This window comes from Lacerta agilis, chromosome 7 (genome assembly GCF_009819535.1).
Source record: "Lacerta agilis isolate rLacAgi1 chromosome 7, rLacAgi1.pri, whole genome shotgun sequence".
Taxonomy (NCBI): domain Eukaryota; kingdom Metazoa; phylum Chordata; class Lepidosauria; order Squamata; family Lacertidae; genus Lacerta; species Lacerta agilis.
In genome coordinates this window covers 220,752-245,035 of record NC_046318.1, presented here as the reverse complement: position 1 = coordinate 245,035, position 24,284 = coordinate 220,752, and the positions used below count along the sequence as shown (strand labels likewise).

Here is a 24,284-nt window from a genome sequence, read left to right as displayed (position 1 = left end):
AAGGGAATGAAGGGGCAGCAGACGACAGGCTGAAGACAATAAAAGGCGAGAAAGCGAGGAAGGAATGAGGGGAGGGGAGAAAAGAAAAGTTGAGTGAGGGAAATGGCAATGGCACAAGAAAGGAGGTAAAGTATGAAGGGTGGAGTGGAGAAGGCTGAAGGAAATATATCTGGGGCTGGGGTGGAAGAAATGGAAAGGACGCAAAGAGGAGCAGGAAAGGAGGAAGGGAAAGGGACAGAACGAGAATCAGGAGGAGGCTGAAGGAGACCGGCAGCGCAAAAGAAGGGAATATGAGGAGCGAGGGGAGAGGAAAAGGGCCAGAAGGGGAAGAGGCGAAGGCAAGCAGGCACCCGAGGGAGGGGCAACGGCAGGAGAGAGAGAGAGAGAGAGAGAGAGAGAGAGAGAGAGAGAGAGAGAGAGAGAGAGAGAGAGAGACTGCCAGGTGGGGAGGGAGGGAGGGAGGCTGAGGGAGGCGCGAGAGGGAAAAGCGAAGCCCGACGCAGCGGCGGCAGCAGCACAGTGAACACAGCCGTCGAAGCCCGCCGCTGTGCGCGCGCGACAGGCGCTCCTCCTTCGCCTTCGGGACAGGAGCTGCCTTGCGCGAGGGGGGGGGGGCAAAGGGAGGAACTCGGGCGGCGGGGACAGCAGCCTCCTCCTTCTCCACTGCCTCCCCTTCTTCGCTCCTCTCCTCCCGCCTAAAGGGACGCGCCGGGCAGCCCGGGCTGCGGCTCCTCTCGCCCGGCGCCGATCATTTTTGCTTCTGGGGGGGGGGGCAGCTAGCTTCTAGGGGGGGGGCCGGTACGCCCATGCATGTTTCCAACAATAAAATGTTCATTTTATACATTTTCCTGGTGTAGAGAGCAGCATTTGGCAAGTCAGGCAGGATGGTTTGAAATGGAAGGATCTTGCTTTTTAACATATGAACTCCAAAGCGGTGCTGCTCCCCAAAGAACTCTCTGAATGTGAGGACATGACAAAAATGCTTTGCCAAGGACTTGGGTGGTCAGAAGCATTATGGACAGGGCCAACCCCAGGTGGCCAGTGGGCACAGGGCATCAGGGGACCCTTGTTCTCCCCCTTTTCTCCAATTACACTCCTTCACCCTCTTTCCCCCACCTCTTTAAAGCGAGACGAATCTTGACTAAATGGCAATCCTGCATTGTCAAAGAAAAATCAATATTTTTTGAATTCCCCAGGAAAAGATTTGCCTACTTTGTATTCCTCAACTCCAAAGGATTCATTAGCCATGCTAATGATGAATAGGGACGTGGCTTGCCGATTGGAAGTTCGGTGGTTCGAATCCCCGCGATAGGGTGAGCTCCCATTGCTTGGTCCCAGCTCCTGCCCACCTAGCAGTTCAAAAGCATGTCAAAGTGCAAGTAAATAGGTACCGCTCTGGTGGGAAGGTAAACGGCATTTCCCTGCCCTGCTCTGGTTTTGCAAGATGTGGCTTAGTCATGCTTGCCACATGACCCGGAAAAACTGTCTGCAGACAAATGTCGGCTCCCTCAGCTAGTAAAGTAAGATGAGCGCCGCAACCCCAGTTGTTCACGACTGGACTTAACTGTCAGGGGTCCATTACCTTTACCTATAATGATGAATAAACTAAGATCCCACATCTTCCACACAGTATAAAGGTAAAAGGACCCCTGACCATTAAGTCCAGTTGCGCATGACTCTGGGGTTGCAGCAGGAGCCGGCATTTGTCAGCAGACAGATGTCATGTGGCCATCATGACTAAACCGCTTCTGGTGAACTAGAGCAGCTCACAGAAACACTGTTTACCTTCCTGCCGGAGTGGTACCTATTTAACTACTTGAACTTTTGGCATGTTTTTGAATTGCTAGCTTGGCAGGAGCTGGGACCGAGTAACAGGAGCTCACCCTGTTGAGGGGATTCGAACCGCCGACCTTCTGACTGGCAAGCCCTAGGTTCTGTGGTTTATTCTCAATCTAGGCTGTTTTGTTCACTTCTCTTTAATGTTTCACGAAAAGAAGTGTGTGTAGGATGTAGAATTCATCTACAAAGATGTGGAGGGGGAGAACATAGAATCATAGAATCATAGAGTTGGAAGAGACCACAAGGGCCATCCAGTCCAACCCAGGCTTCTCCAGGTTAAATATAGCCAGCTCCATAAGCCGTTCCTCATAAGGCATCGTTTCCAGGCCTTTGACCATTTTGGTTGCCCTCTTCTGGGCATGTTCCAGCTTGTCAGTATCCTTCTTGAACTGTGGTGCCCAGAACTGGACACAGTATTCCAGGTGAGGTCTGACCAGAGCAGAATATAGTGGTACTATTACTTCCCTTGATCTAGATGCTATACTCCTATTGATGAAGCCCAGAATTGCATTGGCTTTTTTAGCTGCTGCATCACACTGTTGACTCATGTCAAGTTTGTGGTCTACCAAGACTCCTAGATCCTTTTCACATGTACTGCTCTCAAGCCAGGTGTCACCCATCCTGTATTTGTGCCTTTCATTTTTATTTTATTTTTATTTTTTTTTGCCCAAGTGTAGTACTTTGCATTTCTCCCTGTTAAAATTCATCTTGTTTGCTCTGGCCCAGTTCTCTAATCTGTTAAGGTCATTTTGAAGTGTGATCCTGTCCTCTGGGGTATTAGCCACTCCTCCCAATTTGGTGTCATCTGCAAACTTGATCAGGATGCCCCCAAGCCCATCATCCAAGTCATTGATAAAGATGTTGAATAAGACTGGGCCCAAGACAGAACCCTGTGGCACCCCACTAGTCACTTCTCTCCAGGATGAAGAGGAGCCATTCATGAGCACCCTTTGGGTTCGGTCAGTCAGCCAGTTACAAATCCACTGAATGGTAGCATTGTCTAGCCCACATTTTACCAGCTTCTTTACAAGAATATCATGGGGCACCTTGTCAAAGGCCTTGCTGAAATCAAGATAGGCTATATCCACAGCATTCCCTTCATCTACCAGGCTTGTAATTCTGTCAAAAAATGAGATCAGGTTAGTCTGACATGACTTATTTTTCAGAAACCCATGCTGACTTTTAGTTATCACAGCGTTCCTTTCTAGGAGACCAGGGCCCTGCGGGATTTGGCATCTTTCTGCAGGGCCTGCAAGACGGAGCTGTTCCACCTGGCCTTTGGGTTGGTTTCTGTTTAATATTTATGCTTCATCTTTTATTGGTGGGTTATTTTGAAATTGAGACCTGCAGTTTTAATTGAATTTTTAAATTTGTATTTTAATCTGTTATTTTAAATTGATCGTTTTTATGTGTTTTTTTTGCTGTGATTTTAATTGATGTTAGCCGCCCTGAGCCCGGTTTTCTGGCTGGGAAGGGCGGGGTATAAATACAATTATTATTATTATTATTATTATTATTATTATTATTATTGGTGCTCACAGACCGTTTGCTTAATGATCTGCTCTAGAATCTTTCCTAGTATTGATGTCAGGCTGACTGGGCGGTAATTGTTTGGGTCCTCTCTTTCCCCCTTTTTGAAAATAGGGACAACATTTGCCCTCCTCCAGTCTGCTGGCACTTCGCCTGTTCTCCAGGAATTCTGTTGCTTTTAACCTCTCTAGCAAGCCTGAGTTCATTCTGTGCTTTAGCTTTTCTGACTTTGTCTCTACACGCGCTGGCTATTTGTTTGAATTCCTCTCTGGTGGTATCCCCCTTTTTCCATTTTTTGTACATATCCCTTTTAAATCTTAACTCAATTAATAGTTCTTTAGATAGCCACCCTGGCTTCTTTAGGCACCTTCCATGTTTCCGTCTCACTGGTATTGCCTGAAGTTGTGCTTTTAATATCTCCCTTTTAACAAGCTCCCAACCCTTCCCTTTTAGTATTTCTGTCCATGGGATTTCACCCAGCATTTCCCTAAGTTTTCTGAAGTCGGCTTTCTTAAAGTGTAGAATTTGAGTCTTAGTATGCTTGGTTGCTCCTTTCCGCTGTATAATAAACTCCAGTAGAGCATGGTCACTCCCACCTAATGATCCTGCCACTTCTACCTCACTAACAAGGTCATCACTATTGGTTAGGACCAGATCTAAAATGGCTGATCCTCTTGTTGCTTCTCCCACTTTCTGGACAATGAAATTGTCTGCAAGGCCAGTGAGGAATCTGTTCGACCTTATGCTCTTGGCTGAGTTTGACATCTGTTATGTACTGAGCTGAATAGGATCCAAACTGCAGCAGCCTGATTGGTCCTAGAACAATAGGATTGAGATTGCAGCAGTCTGACTGGTCCCAGAACAATAGGATTGAGATAGCAGCAGTCTGATTGGTCTGCAGGAGCCACCCAATCCAGCTCCAGGTGGAACTGAATCCGCACTCTGATTGGCATACAGGAGTATCCCGGAATTAGCCAATCACGTGGGGCCCATTGTGTAAATAGTGTATATAAAGCAAACGTTTTGGGGGAACTGCATTCCTCACTACTATGAGCTGAATAAAGAGCATGAAAATCACACTGGACTACGAGTATCTTTCACTGGCGACGAAGGTGGGATCCCGCTGAGCTGACTGCCACACACAGCACCGCAGCAACGCCACCTGCCGCACAGCTGCCTCGCACCGTGTATCCAGGCTTCAGCTCCAGGTCCCAAGGAACTCAAGATGGCAACGGACAGCAGCTTCTCGCCGTTCAACCCAGCATCAGGAGACTGGGAAGGATACGCCACCCGTTTCACCTTTCTTCTAGAAGCTAAAGGGGTCACCAACGATGCCAAGAAGAGGGCGATATTCTTCAGCGTCTGCGGAGAGGAGACATTCGAAATCGCCCGGGCTCTCCTTGCGCCTGATGATGTCGCTACCGTTCCTTACAAAACAATAGTGGAACAGCTGAAGGGGCACTTCTCGCCACAGCCCTCGGTGGTGGCTCGTCGAAATGCCTTCTATGCAAAGCGGCAAGCCCCGGGGGAAACCATAACGGGGTTTGTGACCTCCCTCCGCCAAGCCGCTCGGTTCTGCAACTTCTCAGAGTTGGAGAACATGCTGCGTGACCGTCTCGTCGGTGGCCTGAGGGACGAGAAGCTGCAACGACGCCTCTATGCCAAGAAGGACCTAACGTTCCAGGTCGCTCTGGAGGAGGCCCTGGCAACAGAAGCCGCCGAGAGGTCGATGCAAGAGGCACGGCCGAGCGTGCCGTCCCAACCAAGGGTCCACCACGAGGACTTCATCGACGATTCAGGATCAGACAGGGAGGAGGTGCACAGAGTACAGTGGCGCACTCAAGCCGTGCACACACCACAGCTACCTCGACCAGAAGGAGGGAACTGCGCAAGCTGCGGGGAGAATCACGAGAGGAGGACCTGCCGTTTCCGTAATGCCGAGTGCAGGCAGTGCAGAAAATCAGGCCACATCGCCCGGGTGTGTCGGGCTCGGCCCATCCGACGCCAGGCATCAGATGACCGCCCCAAGAGCCCCAGGTTCCGGGGCCCAACGCACCAAGGCAACTCGACAGAGACCACGGACTACCAGGTATACCAGTTGCCCCACCCCAACATAGAGAAAATTTATGTAGAGGTACAGATAGAGGGGGCCCCGTGCCGCATGGAGCTGGACACAGGTTCAACCCTATCCATAATCTCGGCACGGACTTTAAGGAAACTGTGCCCTAGTGGGGGTCCCAAACTCAGGCCGGCCCCATTCACCCTCCGGGACTTCCAGAAACGTAAGGTCCCCACAATGGGGGTGGGGACCTTCAGGGTGCAATATCGAGGGCGGACGCGGCAACTGGACTTGCTCGTGGTCAAGGGCTCCTACGTTAGCTTACTGGGATTGGCATGGTTTGGACCACTGGGGCTAGCCGTCACCGGGGTGAACCGCACTAGCTTACAAGTGGATGTGGACGCCATATGCAAGGAGTTTCCGGCAGTTTTCGATGGGAAATTGGGACAGTATACGGGCCCCCCATTGCCCTACAGCTGGACCCCGCAGTACGACCTGTCAGGCTCAAGGCCCGCCGGGTCCTGTTCGCCCTGAAACCCCGTATAGACGAGGAATTGGACCGGCTCGTGGAGCAAGGAGTGCTGGAGCCTGTGCCTAATGCCACCTGGGAAACCCCGATCGTCACACCCGTCAAGCCTAATGGTTCGGTCCGCATCTGCGCAGACTACAAATGTACCATAAACAAGGCCCTCATGGCCCACGCATACCCAGTGCCAGTGGTCAGCCATGTCCTCGCCACCCTGGCTGGGTCAAAAAATTTTGGCAAGCTGGACTTGGCCCAAGCCTATCAACAGCTGCCAGTAGATGAAGCCACAGCAGAGGCACAGACGATTGTGACGCACAGGGGAGCGTTCAAGGTAAAGCAGCTGCAATTCGGTGTCAGCGTGGCACCAGGCATATTCCAGAATCTAATGGACTCGCTGCTTAAAGGGATTCCTGGCGTCACCCCCTTCTTCGATGATGTGTTGATTGCCGGGCCCACGGCAGAGGAGTTTGAGGACCGCCTTCGCACCGTTCTGCACCGTTTCCAGACGGCGGGTCTCAAGGTGAAGCGGGAAAAGTGTCTACTAGGAGTGCCTCAGGTGGACTTTCTGGGATTTATGGTGGATGCAGAAGGGGTCCACCCGACTGGGGACAAGGTACGGGCCATTTGTGATGCCCCAGCGCCCAAGGGCAAGACTGAACTTCAGGCCTTCTTGGGGCTATTGAACTTTTACCATGCCTTCCTTCCCCATAAGGCAGCAGTAGCAGAGCCCCTACACAGACGCCTGGACAAGCGGGCCCCCTGGGCCAGCGCCAGGAGGCCGCATTCCAGGCAGTCAAGGACTTGCTCGTCTCAAACTCGGTCTTGGCACACTTCGACGAGAGGCTGCCGGTGGTGCTAGCATGCGACGCCTCACCCTACGGCATCGGCGCTGTCCTTGGACACCAACTCCCAGATGGAAGAGAGGTGCCAGTGGCATACTTTTCCCAGACACTCACCGCAGCCGAGCGGAACTACTCACAAATCGACAAGGAAGGTCTGGCAATCGTGAAGGGAGTAAAAAAATTCCATGATTTCTTGTACGGGCGGCCCTTTACCGGGTGACTGATCACAAGCCGTTGCTTGGTTTGTTTGCCCCCGAAAAGCAGACCCCCCAAGTGCTGTCTCCTCGCGTCCTCAGGTGGTCAATTTTCCTTGCCGGCTACCAGTATGCACTGATTCATCGCCCGGGGAAAGCGATGGGCCACGCAGACGCCCTCAGCAGGCTACCACTACCAGAAACAGGCCCCGACCCAGCACCCGCACAAGAGGTTATGAGCCTGGAGCTGCTTCCCGACCGCCCTATTCAGGCACAAGAAGTTGCACACCATTCCAAGAAAGATAGGGTCATCTCCCGGGTCCTGGACTGGGTGTGGAGGGGATGGCCCAGCAGCAGCCCCGGGCCAGAATTCGCTGGCTACACAACCCGTAAACATGAACTGTCGGCCCACAAGGGGTGCCTGTTATGGGGAAGCAGGGTCGTCGTTCCTGAGCCCCTTCGCAAAAGGGTCCTTGCAGCCCTACACGAGACACACCCAGGGGTAGTGAGAATGAAGGTCCTCGCCAGGAGTTATGTATGGTGGCCAGGGATTGACGGAGAGATAGAGACCTGGGTCAAACACTGCCAGGCCTGCCAAGAATCCCGCCCAGATCCCCCAAGGTCCCCAGTGCAGTCCTGGGAGTCCGCCCGAGCACCATGGTCACGCCTGCACATGGACTTCACGGGCCCCTTCCAGGGGAAAACATTCTTCATAGTGGTGGACTCCTACACCAAATGGCTGGAAGTCGCACTGGTACCATCCACTTCTACGTCCGCAGCCATCCGGGTACTACGCAGGCTGTTTGCAACCCATGGACTCCCTGACACTCTCGTCTCAGACAACGGAACTGCATTTTCGTCAGAAGAATTCCAGACCTTCACAGCGCAGAATGCCATCCGCCACATCCGCTCAGCACCATTCCACCCTGCCACCAATGGCCAAGCAGAGCGCATGGTGCGGACCACCAAGGACACCCTATGACGCAAGGGGACTGGGAGTACCGCCTTGCCACATTCCTTCTAGCACAGCACAGCACCCCCAGCTCAACGACTGGCCGGAGCCCCGCTGAACTACTAATGGGCCGGCGCCTCGCAATCAGACTGGACCGCCTCCACCACGACAGAGCTCAGGATGAGGTAGTGGTGGGTGAAGGCAGGAACCCCCGGACCTTTGTGGCCCAGGATCCAGTGTACGCAAAGAATTTTGGGGCAGGCCCAGCATGGGTACCCGCCACAGTCACCAGGGTGACGGGCCCCGTGTCATACGAGGTGCTAACAGAGGGGGGGCAATGCTGGCACCGCCACTGCGACCAGCTACGGCGACGATTCCCAGGAGAAAACCAGGAGGAGGACAGGTCAGAGGAGTCCCAAGGGAACAGTGGGGCATTGAGACCTGTAGAGCAGGAGGGGCCGGCAGGGGAGGCAGAATCAGTAAATACTGAGAGGACCCGTGAGGCCGAAAGGGCACTGGAACCAGAGCCACAACAGAGCGAGCTGGTTGCGCCAGACCAAACAGCCCCATCACAACCAGCAGCCTCGGAACACGAGCCAGAACCAGAACCCCTGACCAGGGAACAGCCCAGGCCGCAACGCACACGTAGGCGGCCAGCGTACCTTGAGGACTATGGATGCAACCTCCCAGGCAGGACTGGAACTTAGAGGGGAGGGGTGTTATGTACTGAGCTGAATAGGATCCAAACTGCAGCAGTCTGATTGGTCCTAGAACAATAGGATTGAGATTGCAGCAGTCTGACTGGTCCCAGAACAATAGGATTGAGATAGCAGCAGTCTGATTGGTCTGCAGGAGCCACCCAATCCAGCTCCAGGTGAAACTGAATCCGCACTCTGATTGGCATACAGGAGTATCCCGGAATTAGCCAATCACGTGGGGCCCATTGTGTAAATAGTGTATATAAAGCAAACGTTTTGGGGAAACTGCATTCCTCACTACTATGAGCTGAATAAAGAGCATGAAAATCACACTGGACTCCGAGTATCTTTCAACATCCAACAAATATCAGGGTAGTTGAAATCCCCCATTACTACTATCTCACTTCCTTTTGAATGCTTGGCCATCAGTTCCAGGAAGGCATCATCTGTGTCCTCAGTTTGGCTTGGGGGTCTATAGTAAACTCCCACAATGAGATCACTGTTATTTTTCTCCCCCTTAATTTTGACCCAGATACTCTCAACTTGGCTTTAACAGCTTCCGGGTCATGTGGCCAGCATGACTAAACAGCTTCTGGGTCATGTGGCCAGCATGACTAAAGCGCTTCTGGTGAACCAGAGCAGCTCACAGAAACACTGTTTACCTTCCTGCCGGAGTGGTACCTATTTATCTACTTGAACTTTTGGCGTGTTTTTGAATTGCTAGCTTGGCAGGAGCTGGGACCGAGTAACAGGAGCTCACCCTGTTGAGGGGATTCGAACCACCAACCTTCTGACTGGCAAGCCCTAGGCTCTGTGGTTTATTCTCAATCTAGGCTGTTTTGTTCACTTCTCCTCTTTAATGTTTCACAAAAAGAAGTGTGTGTAGGATGTAGAATTCATCTACAAAGATGTGGAGGGGGAGAGCACTTCAAATAAATTTAACGGATTATGGTTCTCCACCAAGATTTTCTACTACCCAACTGTGCTGAGATATTGCAAGGCACACTATGTTTGATCTTACAATAGCATAATACCATGTAGCACTGTGATATCAAAGCACCAGAGTAAGCCAAGAACAGAACAGTAGATTAAGCAGTATTTTTAAGCAGTGTGAAATTCAATTCTTAAAAAAAAAAAAAATCACAACAATTCAGCTGCAACTCACGTAGATGTTAAACAGCGGTGCATGGGCATAGTCAGGGGGTAAGTAAAGCAAGTAAGTAAATAAAAATAGCTAACTGACCAATTGTGTCACAGATAACTCGGTTCTGCCGCCCCCCCATAAAGCCAGCCCACCTAAAATAAATCCTGGCTATGTCCATGCGAACAGTATATATAATATCAGAAAATAACAGAGAGGACCCTTCCACATCATAGGGCTCATATCCAGATGTAACATAACTTTGACATATAGTTGCCAGAACCAAGTCCAAATGCCAATAAAGAGACAGTGGATGGAAAAATAAAAAGAGTTTATTCACAGCCGCAGCAATAAATCTTGGTAGGATACAGTATTTCCCAAAAGGCCAAGTGTAAAGCAAAGGGTGCACAGAGCATTTATACACTTGTAGCGAAGACATGATTTCCTGCATCACCATTGGCAAGGAACACACATGCACAAAGCATGCCTAAGTCAGGTATTCTTCTACTTGGCTGCAGAACAGTTGCTTCCTGACCTTCCTGTATCTGGAGCTCAGGCCAGGCCAGGCATAACTGGTCTTGTAGTTGCAACTGTGGAAATGTATTGTGGTTGTGATTGTGGGAATGAGTTTATGCAAACTCAGCACTCAGTAGGTTGAGGTCAGCTGTGTACATGACATGCAAACCTCAGAGTTATGGCACCTCAGAGTTATGGCTCTGAGGCTGGATCTATACAGGTAAAAAAAACTCTATTGAAAAACATGTTATAAAAGCTCTTAATGGAAAATCCCATTGGTGACATCTGGTATTACATATTTATAACGCGGTTATAACAATATATCATATTGGCCGGAATATAAGCTTCACTTCCCCCCAAAATTCCAATAGTGAAAAGTTAAAGTGTGGCTTATATTCGCAACTTTACGCCACTGGCAAAGCAGCACCCTCCCCCGAAAGCAGCCCAGGAGCATGGGGCAATGGTGCCCGTCCTGTCTGTGGCACCCAAGCCTCCCCCAAGCTGCCGAATTTTAAAGGTGTGTCTTATTTGTGGGTGCAGCTTATATTTGGGCCAATACGGTAATTGACAAGTGTTATGGCACTCAGGTATCAGAAATAGATGCCGTGCAAGCAGAATGTGACAGAGAACGTGAGCATGGATGTGTGTGCTGTCTTGACTCCATGGGCAGGGCCAGATTTAGGTTTGATGAGGCCCTAAGCTACTGAAGGTAATGGGGCCGTTTATATGTCCAGCTGTCCTTTGTCGATAACAAATTGTCGCTGTTTTTTGTGTTGGAACCTCAGGTTACATACTGTCCCCCTTACGAACACTTCGGGTAACGAGCTCCACTAACCCGGAAGTAGATATGCCTAGTACAGTGGTACCTCAGGTTACAGATGCTTCAGGTTACAGACTCCACTAACCCAGAAATAATGCTTCAGGTTAAGAACTTTGCTTCAGGACAGAAATTGTGCTCTGGTGGCGCAGCAGTAGTGGGAGGTCCCATTAGCTAAAGTGGTGCTTCAGGTTAAGAACAGTTTCAGGTTAAGAACAGACCTCCAGAACAAATTAAGTTCTTAACCCGAGGTACCACTGTATGCTATGTGGCAGGAGTGGCCAACTCCCAAGAAACTGCGATCTACTTACAGAGTTAAAAACTGACAGTGATTTTGGGGGGGTTCAGGTCAAAGTTGTTTTTTTTAGGGAGGTTGCAAACCCTTTTTTTTTTTGACGTGCCTGCTATATGGTAATTTATGGACCTAATAGGTATCTGAAGCCATTTGCACATGACAAATAGGAGCCTACACAACACACTGTTGCTGTATGTAGGTTTTATTTTATTTGTTTTTTATCTTATATTTTAGAAATGTACATTCAGTTTTTTCCCTTCAATTTTTTTTTGGGGGGGGGGCAAGAGATTGGGGCCCTAAGCTATAGCTTGTTTAGCTTATATATAAATCTGGCACAGCCCATGGGTCTTGACATCTTTCCCTAGGTCATGGTATCCAGCGGGGTCCCAAATCATGGCATCTAGCTATTAGTATGATGTGATCCATAAAACACAGACATAGCATGATAATCCAGCCTGCCTCGGTCCATCAGAAACTCTCATAAAAGTTAGGAAAAGGAGCTGCTACTTTTGATGTGTACTGAAAAAGATTTAATGTTGTTGCAGTTTTCTCTGTGGTTTGAGGGGTAGACTGGGAAGGCTGGGCATTCAGCATACAAAGAGTGTTATTGCAGTAAATGTTAAACTCCACTGGGATTTTGAGGAATGATAAAAGTTTTCAGCCTGAAAGCCAGAATCCTTCCTGGGCAACTTTCCAGAATGAGCCCCACAGCTGCTAACATTGGGCAGTTCAGGACACCTGTCTGCAACTTCTTTCCTTAAACATTGGCACTCGTTATTATACCTGGATGTCATACACAGAGTTCTTTGCCACATTGCTTTCCAATTCCAGTATTTTATCCCACGCAACCAGTGCTATTTTTCAGGAAAAAGAGGTGCCAGAACTCAACACCTCCCTTGTTCTCTTATAATAGCAATGGTGCCCAGCTGAGAGGGGCCAGAACTGAGTTCCAGTGGGTTCTAGATAGAAAAAAGACCTGTGCATGACATGCATAGATAGATAGATAGATAGATAGTGGATAGACAGATAGACAGATAGACAGATAGATAGATGGAGATAGTTGATAGATAAGTAATTAGAGCCTGCCATAAGCTTTGCCTATTGATAATTCCTTGTTCTACTGATCTTAGCAAAAGGGTGGAGCTGATTTGCTTGAGAAAAGAAACATTTTTTCAACAGATTGGGCAAGGAGGTATCCTGTCAAATTCATCACGTTATGTTCTTTTGCTTCTATGAGAGAGAAGTTAATGTGTCCTCTGTCTTTTGGCCTTATTTCAAAATATTTTAGGGCTGGGTGGGAAGAACTTGCACAATTTTCGAGTGAGCATTGTTCAGTCCTCAGTGTTGAATAAAAGAGAACATTGCAATGAAATGCAAATATTGACTTAATATATTGATTTTTGTTCCTGTTCACAGTGCTATGCCAGAAAAAAAGATGTTGCTCAGCATTCCAATTTCTTAGTGGTGTGAGAATCCAGGGGTTCCACGCACTTACCCAGGGTTCAGTGTCCTTGCAGTGAGGGACAGCGGTGACTGTGCCGGGGGCTCACAGCATTAACTCCCCAAAAGGTCTTGCTTCTGCCATGATCACAGACTTGGATTCCAGCAGAAATTGAGCATGGCTCTCCCTCTCTGGCTTCTACCTTCAGCCTGCTTCCAGCTCTCACACACAACTTAGACAGCTCACTGGGTGACCTTGGGCCAGTCACCATCTCTTAGCCTAATTTACTGTACAGGATGAATTGGACATCACTTTGAGATCCTTGGAAGATAAAGGTGGTATATAAATGTAATAAATAAAATAAAATTAATTAAATGAATGGTTTGAGGATGTTCCCCATAAATAAAAATCTGGAAGGATCTATTTTGCAATCGTTATGGAAAGTCAAAGTTTTCTTCCTTGTTAAAAAGCATTCTTTCCGTACTTTTCTGTGTATAAGACATGGGTTGTTGTTTTTTTACTAAAAAATAATGTAAAAAGGGGGGTAGTCTTATACACAGGGGCAATCTCCCCCCATTTTCTTAATTTTGAGTCCTCCAAAATAGGGAGCATCTTATACACAGAAAAATACGGTAATAAGGAACATGTGTAGAGGAGGGCAACCAAGATGATAATGGGACTGGGAACTAAGCCTTATGAGAAACGGATGAGGGAGTTGGGTGTGCTTAGCTTGGAGAAGAGAAGACTTGAGAGGTGACATGAAAGCCATCTTTAAATAACTGAAGGTCTGTCACATGGAAGATGGAGTACACTTGTTTTCTGGTACTGTGAAGGGTAGGACCCAAACCAGTGGATTTAAATTACATGAAAATAAATTCTTATTTATAAGTGATGATATTCCAGCTGAACTATTTAAAATCCTAAAAGATGATGCTGTTAAGGTGCTACACTCAATATGCCAACAAGTTTGGAAAACTCAGCAGTGGCCAGAGGATTGGAGAAGATCAGTCTACATCCCAATCCCAAAGAAGGGCAGTGCCAAAGAATGCTCCAACTACCGCACAATTGCACTCATTTCACACGCTAGCAAGGTTATGCTTAAAATTCTACAAGGCAGGCTTAAGCAGTATGTGGACCGAGAACTCCCAGAAGTGCAAGCTGGATTTTGAAGTGGCAGAGGAACCAGAGACCAAATTGCAAACATGCGCTGGATTATGGAGAAAGCTAGAGAGTTCCAGAAAAACATCTACTTCTGCTTCATTGACTACGCAAAAGCATTTGACTGTGTCGACCACAGCAAACTATGGCAAGTTCTTAAAGAAATGGGAGTGCCTGATCACCTCATCTGTCTCCTGAGAAATCTCTATGTGGGACAAGAAGCTACAGTTAGAACTGGATATGGAATAACTGATTGGTTCAAAATTGGGAAAGGAGTACGACAAGGCTGTATATTGTCTCCCCGCTTATTTCACTTATATGCAGAATTCATCATGCGAAAGGCTGGGCTGGATGAATCCCAAACCGGAATTAAGATTGCCGGAAAAAATATCAACAACCTCAGATATGCTGATGATACAACCTTGATGGCAGAAAGTGAGGAGGAATTGAAGAACCTTTTAATGAGGGTGAAAGAGGAGAGCGCAAAATATGATCTGAAGCTCAACATCAAAAAAACTAAGATCATGGCCACTGGTCCCATCACCTCCTGGCAAATAGAAGGGGAAGAAATGGAGGCAGTGAGAGATTTCACTTTCTTGGGTTCCATGATCACTGCTGATGGTGACAGCAGTCACGAAATTAGAAGACGCCTGCTTCTTGGGAGAAAAGCAATGACAAATCTAGACAGCATCTTAAAAAGCAAAATCACCTTGCCGACAAAGGTCCATATAGTTAAAGCTATGGTTTTCCCAGTAGTAATGTATGGAAGTGAGAGCTGGACCATCAAGAAGGCTGATCACCGAAGAATTGATGCTTTTGAATTATGGTGCTGGAGGAGACTCTTGAGAGTCCCATGGACCTCAAGAAGATCAAACCTATCCATTCTCAAGGAAATCGGCCCTGAGTGCTCACTAGAAGGACAGATCCTGAAGTTGAGGCTCCAGTACTTTGGCCACCTCATGAGAAGAGAAGACTCCCTGGAAAAGACCCTGATGTTGGGAAAGATGGAGGGCACAAGGAGAAGGGGACGACAGAGGATGAGATGGTTGGACAGTGTTCTCGAAGCTACTAACATGAGTTTGGCCAAACTGCGGGAGGCAGTGAAGGATAGGCGTGCCTGGCGTGCTCTGGTCCATGGGGTCACGAAGAGTCGGACACGACTGAACGACTGAACAAGAACAACAAATTCTTATAAACATTAGGAAGTATTTTCTGATGGTGAGAGCTGTTTGATGGTGGAACAGACTCCCTTGGGAGGTTGTACACTTCCTTGGAGGTTTTTAAGCAGAGATTGGTTGGCCATCTGTCAAGGATTCTTTAGCTGTGATTCCTGCACTGCAGGGGGTTGGGACAGATGGCCCTTGGAATCATTTCCAACTCTAGTAGTTTATGAATTGTAACAAATGAAGTAGACTGATTTTGTGGGGGAGTTTTTATTAAACAATATAATATTTTTTTATTTTTTAGAAGTAGTATTTAACTGATTGGGAGTGCAACATCTGCTGAAGGAGGTCATATAGGTCATATAGACACTGTGATCTGTTTGGGGGCTCTTTGTGTGTGAATCTACAGTTCATCAAACAAAGGTAGAGGCAGAAGGGAAATCTCTAAGCTGGGAAGAGAGGAATGTAGGGGAAATCCCCCAGGCATGCAAAACAGGTATTGCTAGTTGTGATGTCCTTCTCTTTCAAAGAATGCCTTTAACTTGCAGGACATTCAAGGTGAGCATAATTCTTTGCAGTTGCATAATCTACCTTCCTGGGTGTACTCTCTTGATTGCTGCTCTTGGTTCATCACATTTTCTTCAGAAAGAGGAGTGGATGTTGTGATATATGAAATTATTTGTTTGACAGAATTTGTATTTCCACAATGGAACAGGTGATTGATCCATATTGCCTATTTAGGGTTTAATTAGGGTTCAATGTGCTTGAAGGGGATACATGATTGATAAATGGCACAGGCCTGTAGACCAACCCTGCCTGTCCACTGTATGTCCACCCAAACCTCCTGTTTGCTAGTAAAACTGAATTACTGTGTAGTGAAATGATGCATGTCTAAAATGTGTGTCACCAACATGAAAAGTTTGGAAAGCTCTTGATTAAGCCACAGGCATAGAGTAAACTGCCCAGCCCAGCTTAGCCCAAGTCCTCACTTCCACTCCTTAGGAGGAAGTGGTAAATGGTATTTCTGTCTTCTGTAATCACTCTGATAAGATGTTGACCATAACAAAAGGAGTTTTGCAAGAAGTATTGCAGACAAACAATGAAATAAATGTTCTTGTTCAGTTACTGGTGGTATTGTGACTCACACTTCTGATTTTGTCATCCATCCAGTTGCACAAATTCCTTCTTCTAAGCGCAAGCCCCCTGCAGGGAAATCCCCAGACCACACTATAAAGAGACTTCCCTCTCCATGCTTCATCAGATGTGTCCAAGCTGGGGAGATGAAGTCCATCAGTGCAGCTGGGCTGCTGTTTCTTCTGCAAAGTGCAGTTGCAGCAAATGTCACTGCAGCAAGGCCAACAGCTGGGGTAAGAGATGTCTCTTGATTATTTATCATTAACTCCACATATTGTAGTTCTTTTCCTTCTGTCATAAGCATTGGAATATTATGCAGATTAAATTGGGTGAGAGTGTTCAAAAGCAGCTGACTCCAAACTAAGTGCAGTGGTAGGTTTTTCAGAAAGCACCCCCCCAAAAGATAGGGGAGGTCAGGAGGGAAGCAATGGGTGGGGGGGTTATTTTATATTTGTGTTGCTGTTGGTGTTTATATTATACCATCACAGTATACAGGAGGACAGGACCCTGCCCCAAAGGCCTTACAATCTAGAGCTCACCACAGAGCAGACAACTCAGTAAGGAGAGGGGAAAGAGAGGCAGGGATGAATTAGGCTTTATTTCAGTGACACCAAATTTATAGCCAATAGAACAGCATGTTCTCAAACATTTCCCTGATGAAAATAGGGATACCCCATTCCATAATGATCATTTTACTATTTATTTACACATCTTACTGGATTGCCCCAGCTACTCTGGGCAGCTTCCAACTTATATAAAAACAAGAAAAGATTAAACATTAAAGGATTGCCTTCAGATGGCTCGGGGGTCAGATAACTCCATACCCTCCAACATTTCTCCAATGAAAATAGGGACATCCTAAAGAAAAGCAGGACATTCCAGGATCAAATCAGAAATGGGAATGGCTTCTCTAAATCAAGGACGTCCCTGGAAAATAGGGACACTTGGAGGGTCTGGAACAGATTTTATGAATCTTCTTACTATGTTAGTAAAAATATTAGTATTATTATTAATAATAAATATACTAAATATAAATTATGTCAGAACTATCTCACTGGGTCAGCGAGACGCGGGTGGCGCTGTGGGTTAAACCACAGAGTCTCTAGGGCTTGCCGATCAGAAGGTCGGCGGTTCGAATCCCTGCGACGGGGTGAGCTCCTGTTGCTTGGTCCCTGCTCCTGCCAACCTAGCAGTTCGAAAGCATGAAGTGCAAGTAGATAAATAGGTACCACTCTGGCGGGAAGGTAAACTCCGTGCACTGCTCTGGTTCACCAGAAGCAGCTTAGTCATGCTGGCCACATGACCCGGAAGCTGTACGCCGGCTCCCTAGGCCAATAAAGCAAGATGAGCACCTCAACCCCAGAGTCATCTGCAACTGGACCTAACGGTCAGGGGTCCCTTTACCTTTACCTTATCTCACTGGGTCACAACAAAACAGCAATCAAGACCATAAAATTTGAATTGGTTGGAAATAAATCTGTTGCAAACCCTTGCAGGAAGGTGGGGTGGATGGGAGAGAAATCCTAGGTTCTTTCATGGTATCTAATCTCATCCAGGGAAGGTTCCCAGCATTCCAAACAACTGTGACCAAGAAACAGAATGCAGGGTGAGCAGTTTAGAAACATAAGAGTTGCGCCTGCAATTTTGGACAAGGTTGCACCCCTGACCTTGGATGACCCTTCCACCACATGCTTCAAGCTACATCTTAAAAGTCATTGAGTGAAAAGTAGCTACAGGTGAGCCAGGCTTCCTTCTGTAGGCTTCACCAGGCAGAGGAAGCTGGAGAAGAATGCAGAGCTGCTGTTGACTTTCTCTGTTGTTGTATGCCTGCTTTGTCTCTTCTTTAGCAGAGCAGGCACAATTTGCCATTAGGGAACTTGTCTGCTCTCTCTGCAGGTGTTGCAGGAGCCTACATGTGCCTCATCTCTCTGAGGGATGAGAAGATCCAAGGGCATGGTACTTCTCCATATTCAGTTTCCATTCAAAGGAGGGATCACTGGAACCTTACAATATTCTACCATACTTGAGCTTATGTTTAAAAACTGGAGGTAGACAGCTTTAGCTCTCAAACAAAGCAAGTTCATGTGTCCCACATTAAATATCCAGCGAGGCATCTCCAGATGCTGTTTGTATTTACAGAACCCCCCTCTCCACCTCAACCCTTTCTGTGTCTTTTCTCAGTCTCTCTTGCTCCCCAATTCAGAACTTCAACTTGGGTTATTTGTTTTCATACAGAGACCTAGGCTGTGTACACGTTACCAGCTTGTAGTGTGGCTAAGTCATTCTTTTTCTCAATTCAGACCAAAGCTGGTTTGGGGGAAAAGGTAGTATTCCATATTGCAGGTTGCTAACAATGCTTGTACACAATGGGAGTGCACTGCATGCAGAGGAAATGGGATTGTGTACATGGCCTTGGAATGCGTCACCCTTGGCTGCCGGGAGGCATCTTTCCTACCTCCTTCTCTGTGTCTTAAAACAATCTTTTAAGAGTTATCTGCCACTGAGGGATATAATCTGAATCTTCCAGACTCTGGCCAGCTATTGCCTTTAGGTAAATAGGAAAACCCACAGGAATATTCTCAACAGTCAGAGCCTGGCTTAAGTGTGGCGAGGAGCACAAAGCTCAGAAGCAGCCCAGGGGCCGGTGGCAGCAGAACAAGGCCTTTTGTCCCCATTTTTAAGTGGAGGAGACTCCAAAGGGTCCAGTTGTTCTGGAGGAGAAAGCAATATATATTTACAGTTCCAAGCACTGAAAAATCAGGGGACAGTTTTGAGAGCAGGACAAGGGACTAAAGTTCCTTTAGTTATTCTTTTTTCATTTTTCATTTTAAAAGAATCCTCCAGTTTCTGGAGTGAGAGTGAGGAGTGGAATTTGCTACCAGCTTCTCAGAGCCTAGTGGCCATGTTCAGTGTGAGGGAACAGGGAGTTGGGCCAGGTTTTGCTTTTTCATGTCAAACAACAACACAACAACAGCAATGGTGGTGTGGTAATTATAGAATTATTGGTACTTTGGGGAATTACTGATGTACTGTAAATATCTAGCCTCTTTTCTTCATTTTGAACTTGCTTGAGCATTGAACACACAACATGAAGAGGGAAAAGGAGTGCTCAACAGGTATGACACCCACTGTCATGGCGATGCCAAGTGATGCCCTGGGAGAAGGGGAGGAGTCAGAGCCTGAGCAGAGACTGCTAGGAGAAGGTGGACAGGAAATGACAGAAGAGGGAGAGGGGGATAAAGCAGGGGGGAGCCAGGAGGCAAGGAGGTTCTTGGGTGTTAGGCAAGACCCCCAACACCACTCCACCAGCTCCGGAACTGAAGGGGAGGGAGCGCCTGTGCCATCAGCACAAGAGCGAATAGAGCAGAAGCGGAAAGCACAGAGGTGGCGTCTTGGTCTTCCCAAGCTTTTATGCTGGAAGAGGAGTCGGAAATTTCCACTTCCCGTATCTGATCCCGAAGAGACAGGTGGCTAAGTCATGCTCCGTTGCTTATGTACATAATAAAGACTGTAAATTACATCGCTGAATGAGCCGTGGCTACAGCATACAGGAAGTCACCGACGCTCTTTGCAAGATGGAGGAGGACCTAAACATGCAGCACCCAAAGGGAACTGCGAAAGTGCAGGCAGAGCAACAGCAGGGAGCTGTTGGAGGAGTGTCTGAACCAATGGTCGCTGGGGTGCCTGTGGAGCAAATCTGGCAGCAGAACCAGGTGCTGCAAGCTCAGGTCAGTGAATTGACAGCGATCCTTGATGAGCAGAGGAGGTTAATGGAAACTAAAAGGGGGAACAGGACTAACAGAAGAGTTCCCATAAACCTCAGTAAATTCGATGGGAGAAGTCTTAAGTACCCTGGGTTCAGAACTGAAATAATGTATGTACAGGGGCTGCAGAAAAATGAGTTTAAATCGGATTATAAAAGGGTCACTTTTATAATCATGCACCTAGAAGGGGATGCCAAGGATTGGGTAGTCCCGCTGATGGCAGGATAACATGCAGCCTTAAGGGACCTGAAGCAATTTATCGGTTTGATGGATGCTGTTTTTCTGAGCTCTGTGTATACTAAGGCTTTGTCCCAGCAACTCCTCCATCTGAAACAAGGGGAGAAGTCAGTCAGAGACTACTGGACGGAATTCTCCATGCTAGTCATAGAATCATAGAATCATAAAGTTGGAAGAGACCACAAGGGCCATCCAGCCCAACCCCCTGCCAAGCAGGAAGCACCATCAAAGCATTCCTGACAGATGGCTGTCAAGCCTCCGCTTCAAGACCTCCAAAGAAGGAGACTCCACCACACTCCTTGGCAGCAAATTCCACTGTCAAACAGCTCTTACTGTCAGGAAGTTTGTCCTAATGTTTAGGTGGAATCTTCCATAGACTACAGTGGGACATGAGCTCTGCACCCGTGCAAGCCTTGTTCATGGAAGGGTTAAGCCCATGGGTGAAAGATGAGCTAGCCAGAGCAGAGGAACCAGCCTCTTTCGACTCCCTCTTACAAACTTGCCTGAAGATGGGGCTCTGCCAAGAAGGGAGGGCTGCAGAAAAGAGAAAAGCAACCAGGAGACATTGGCGACAAACCCACATTCCAGGGATTCCTGGAAGCAAGGTTGGCGAAACGCCCAGGAGAGAAGAAGAGGAGGCGATGGAGCTTGGTGCCGTGTGCGCCAAAACTATTTCAAATGTTAGCGCGCAAAGCAAGGGGGAGGAGAAACGCTGGAAGGAGACCAGGAAATGTTTCCTATGCAACAAACCCAAACACATTGCCAGACAATGCCCGCACCAAAGAGACTGGGAATCGCTGTCAGGAGCTGTAGTGAAATTGAAATATGAAATTGCATCCAGTATTTCACAAGTCTCTGCTATTTCTCTATAATGCAGCACACAGGTACCAAGCAGATACCAGGGAACCCCCTTCACCTCCCGTGATGGCGGAAGCAGAGGAGGAATGGTGAGATGGAGGAAATTCTGGACTCTATATGACATTGGAACAGACTGCAATATTTGGTAGCTTGGGAGGGTGCCCCTGCTCACGAAAACTCTTGGGAAGTGGTAGAGGGGCTACATGCACCAGAATTACAGGAAGAGTTCCATGCATGTTACCCCCACAAGCCCAAACCCCTAAATTGGCAATTTAAGGAAGTATTTGCGTCCACAGATGAGGAAGAGGGAGAGTTCATAGGATTTCCACCCTCGGAGGCCAGCAAGATAGAAGGAGAGGAGGAGGATCTTCGGGTGGGGGGGGGTGATGTCACGGCGATGCCAAGGGATGCCCTGGGAGATGTACATAATAAAAACTGTAAATTACATCGCTGAATGAGCCGTGGCTTTTCTTGCGAGGAGCACCTACACCCCTTACACCCACTAAATAGATTTTGTCTCTTATCAATGACCAATGAAGTCAAACAGGCCAGTTGTTCTGTCAGGCTTTTACCCTTTTGTGTCAATAATTTTATAACATTTGTGTTATTTCCCCCAACCCCAATTTTCTTGCAGCCATTTGCTAATGTGACTGGTTCTTTGGATGACCACAAAGTTTGCCGATGTTCCGTGTTCTTACCAGACACCACATTCCCTGTGCAGAGGATGGAGAGCCTTGAGATCTTAGCCCAACAGCTCTCAAATAAATTTGAGAGTGAGCTTTCAAAAGTAAGTTACTTTAAAAAAATAAATAAAAGTATACACCTCTGTAGTCAGCACATATAGTTTCTGGTTTTTTAAAACTAAGTTGAGAGAGAGAGAGAGGGAGGGAGATATCAGCTCTCATTTGTTTCACAGGGTCTGTGCAGAATAACTTCTCAGTAGATTGTGCACAGTGATGTTACACAACCTTCTATATTTTTCTGGTCTAATTGGCAACTGCAGGCTTTAATCTGTTTGATTAAGCACCTAAGACTTTGGCTGCTGCAGTTTAATCAGATAATCTTAATCAGTTAGCCTGTGAATTAAGGGACCACTTGATAGTTGTTGATGCTGTTTTAATTCTGGTGTGTTATTGGCAGTGTTGCTATTATCGTTTTATTTCTTATGCCACGCCCTTCCTCGCATAAGAGCTCTGGGTGACTGACAGGTCACCCTGTTCCAAGGACAGGTGCAGCTAGCAAACCAGCCAAAGATGGGTCTAGCCACTCAGGCCACATGAGCACCTACAGCTTGGAAGCACCCCCCAGACTACAAGCATGACATTCACCTATTTCTTGGAACTGGAACCATTTACCACCAGAGTCTATGTCTTATCAGAATTCAGCCTCAGTTTACTGCCCATCATCCAACCCATCCCAGTGGGTTGCACAGGCCCTTCTGATTTGGATAGTATGAAGAGAAAGAGTTGGCTTCAAATATCCAGATGAGGCCATCCAATGGATTAAAATAGACGTTGAATAGCATGGGAGACAAAACAGAACATGCCATGGGGTTGAGCAGAAGTCAGAAACACAAAGGAAAAGATTAAAAATGGCATTTCCTTCAAAGAATGAGAGTTAGCTTTGTCACATTACATTGTAACATATACTTCCTTTAACTTTCAAAAAGGCACATATCCTGAGGTTCTGTGCAGGCATAATTAATAAAATCAGAGGTTTAAAAGTAGCCAATTAATCAAGTGAAATGTTTTTCTTGGTTGAGAGCCCCATGTTAAGCATATTGCTTAACATACTTGAGGGGGGGGGGATTTTGGGGGGGGGTGTCTGTGGATACAGAATCTACTGATTAGCCACTCTGTAACAGCAGGGGAAGGGACGCATGTGCAGCTGTGGGTTAAACCACAGAGCCTAGGGCTTGCCGATAAGAAGGTCGGCAGTTCGAATCCCCGCGATGGGGTGAGCTCCCGTTGCTCGGTCCCTGCTCCTGCCAACCTAGCAGTTTGAAAGCACATCAAAGTGCAAGTATATAAATAGGGACCGCTCTGGCTGGAAGGTAAATGGCGTTTCCGTGCGCTGCTCTGTTCACCAGAAGCAGTTTAGTCATGCTGGCCACATGACCCGGAAGCTGTACGCCGGCTCCCTCGGCCAGTAACGTGAGATGAGCACCGCAACCCCAGAGTCGGACACGACTGGACCTAATGGTCAGGGGTCCCTTTACCTTTACCTAATGGCAGGGGAAGATCCTGTTATTATTGTGGCAGGTAGTTATGGGGAAAAGCAAATGAAAAGCCATCAAAAGGGTGGATCTTCTCACACAAAAGAAGGGTGATAATGGCCTGATGCTCCTCCTTTCTGTCTGAAAATATTGCAAGACCTGAAGGTGGGGAATTCAACAGCTCTCTCTGCCATGTGAAGCTGCACAACAGTGGGTTGTTTTCATGTGGTCATGAGGCTGCCTAATTAAAGCAAAGCTCCTTAGCCTTTTGCTGTTTTGTGGTTTGCTATAGGAATTCTGCTGCCATTTCCCTTGCAACATTCATTAAAATCCCCACAAATAAGCCCCAACATCTGTAATCTCAAGGAAGCGGGGTGTGTGTGTGTGTGTGTGTGTGTGTGTAAATACCTCATGCAGCCAAGAACCAGCATTTGACATTGGCTGCTTGATGAAAAATATGCAGGGTTTCAATTAGGTGTCCAGGAGAAATTATTTGACTGCTCCAGGAACCAGACGTTGTAACAAATGAAGTGTCCTTGAATTAATCAGGAGGAAAGACAGAACACTAAATTATAAATTCTGGCCATAAATATTAATAAACTTTCTAACAGTATAATCAGGAAGAGATAAGAAGTTTAAGCATAAAAAATCTACAACAGGGAGGTGGTGGAGACAGAGACAGTTCTCTGGAAACATTTGTTTTTTGCTTAAACAATTTTCTTTAAAGTAACAGGAACTATGACACACAAAGTCTACAAGAAGAAAAAAGAGGCAGAGGGGTTTATTCCTCCCCCCCCCCAATGCCCACACATGCCCAGGGCGAGGCTTACATATGTTCACCTCTGTCCTGGCCCAGGAAGGAGTTGTGTTGGCTGAATGGGAACCACGAAGAGCCAGGGCAAGGA

At 47.4% G+C, this 24,284-nt stretch overlaps 1 protein-coding gene across 1 annotated transcript in view; it reads left to right on the top strand.

Annotated features, from left to right (window-relative positions):
* The first annotated feature begins 16,327 nt into the window (after nucleotides 1–16,327).
* Nucleotides 16,328–24,284, top strand: part of OLFM4 (olfactomedin 4) — a 28,196-nt gene continuing 20,239 nt past the window's right edge. The window contains exons 1-2 of the mRNA XM_033154076.1: nucleotides 16,328–16,538; nucleotides 21,799–21,951. Coding sequence (XP_033009967.1) covers nucleotides 16,452–16,538; nucleotides 21,799–21,951 — 240 coding nt within the window. The 5' untranslated portion in view covers nucleotides 16,328–16,451. The remainder of the gene's footprint in view (nucleotides 16,539–21,798; nucleotides 21,952–24,284) is intronic.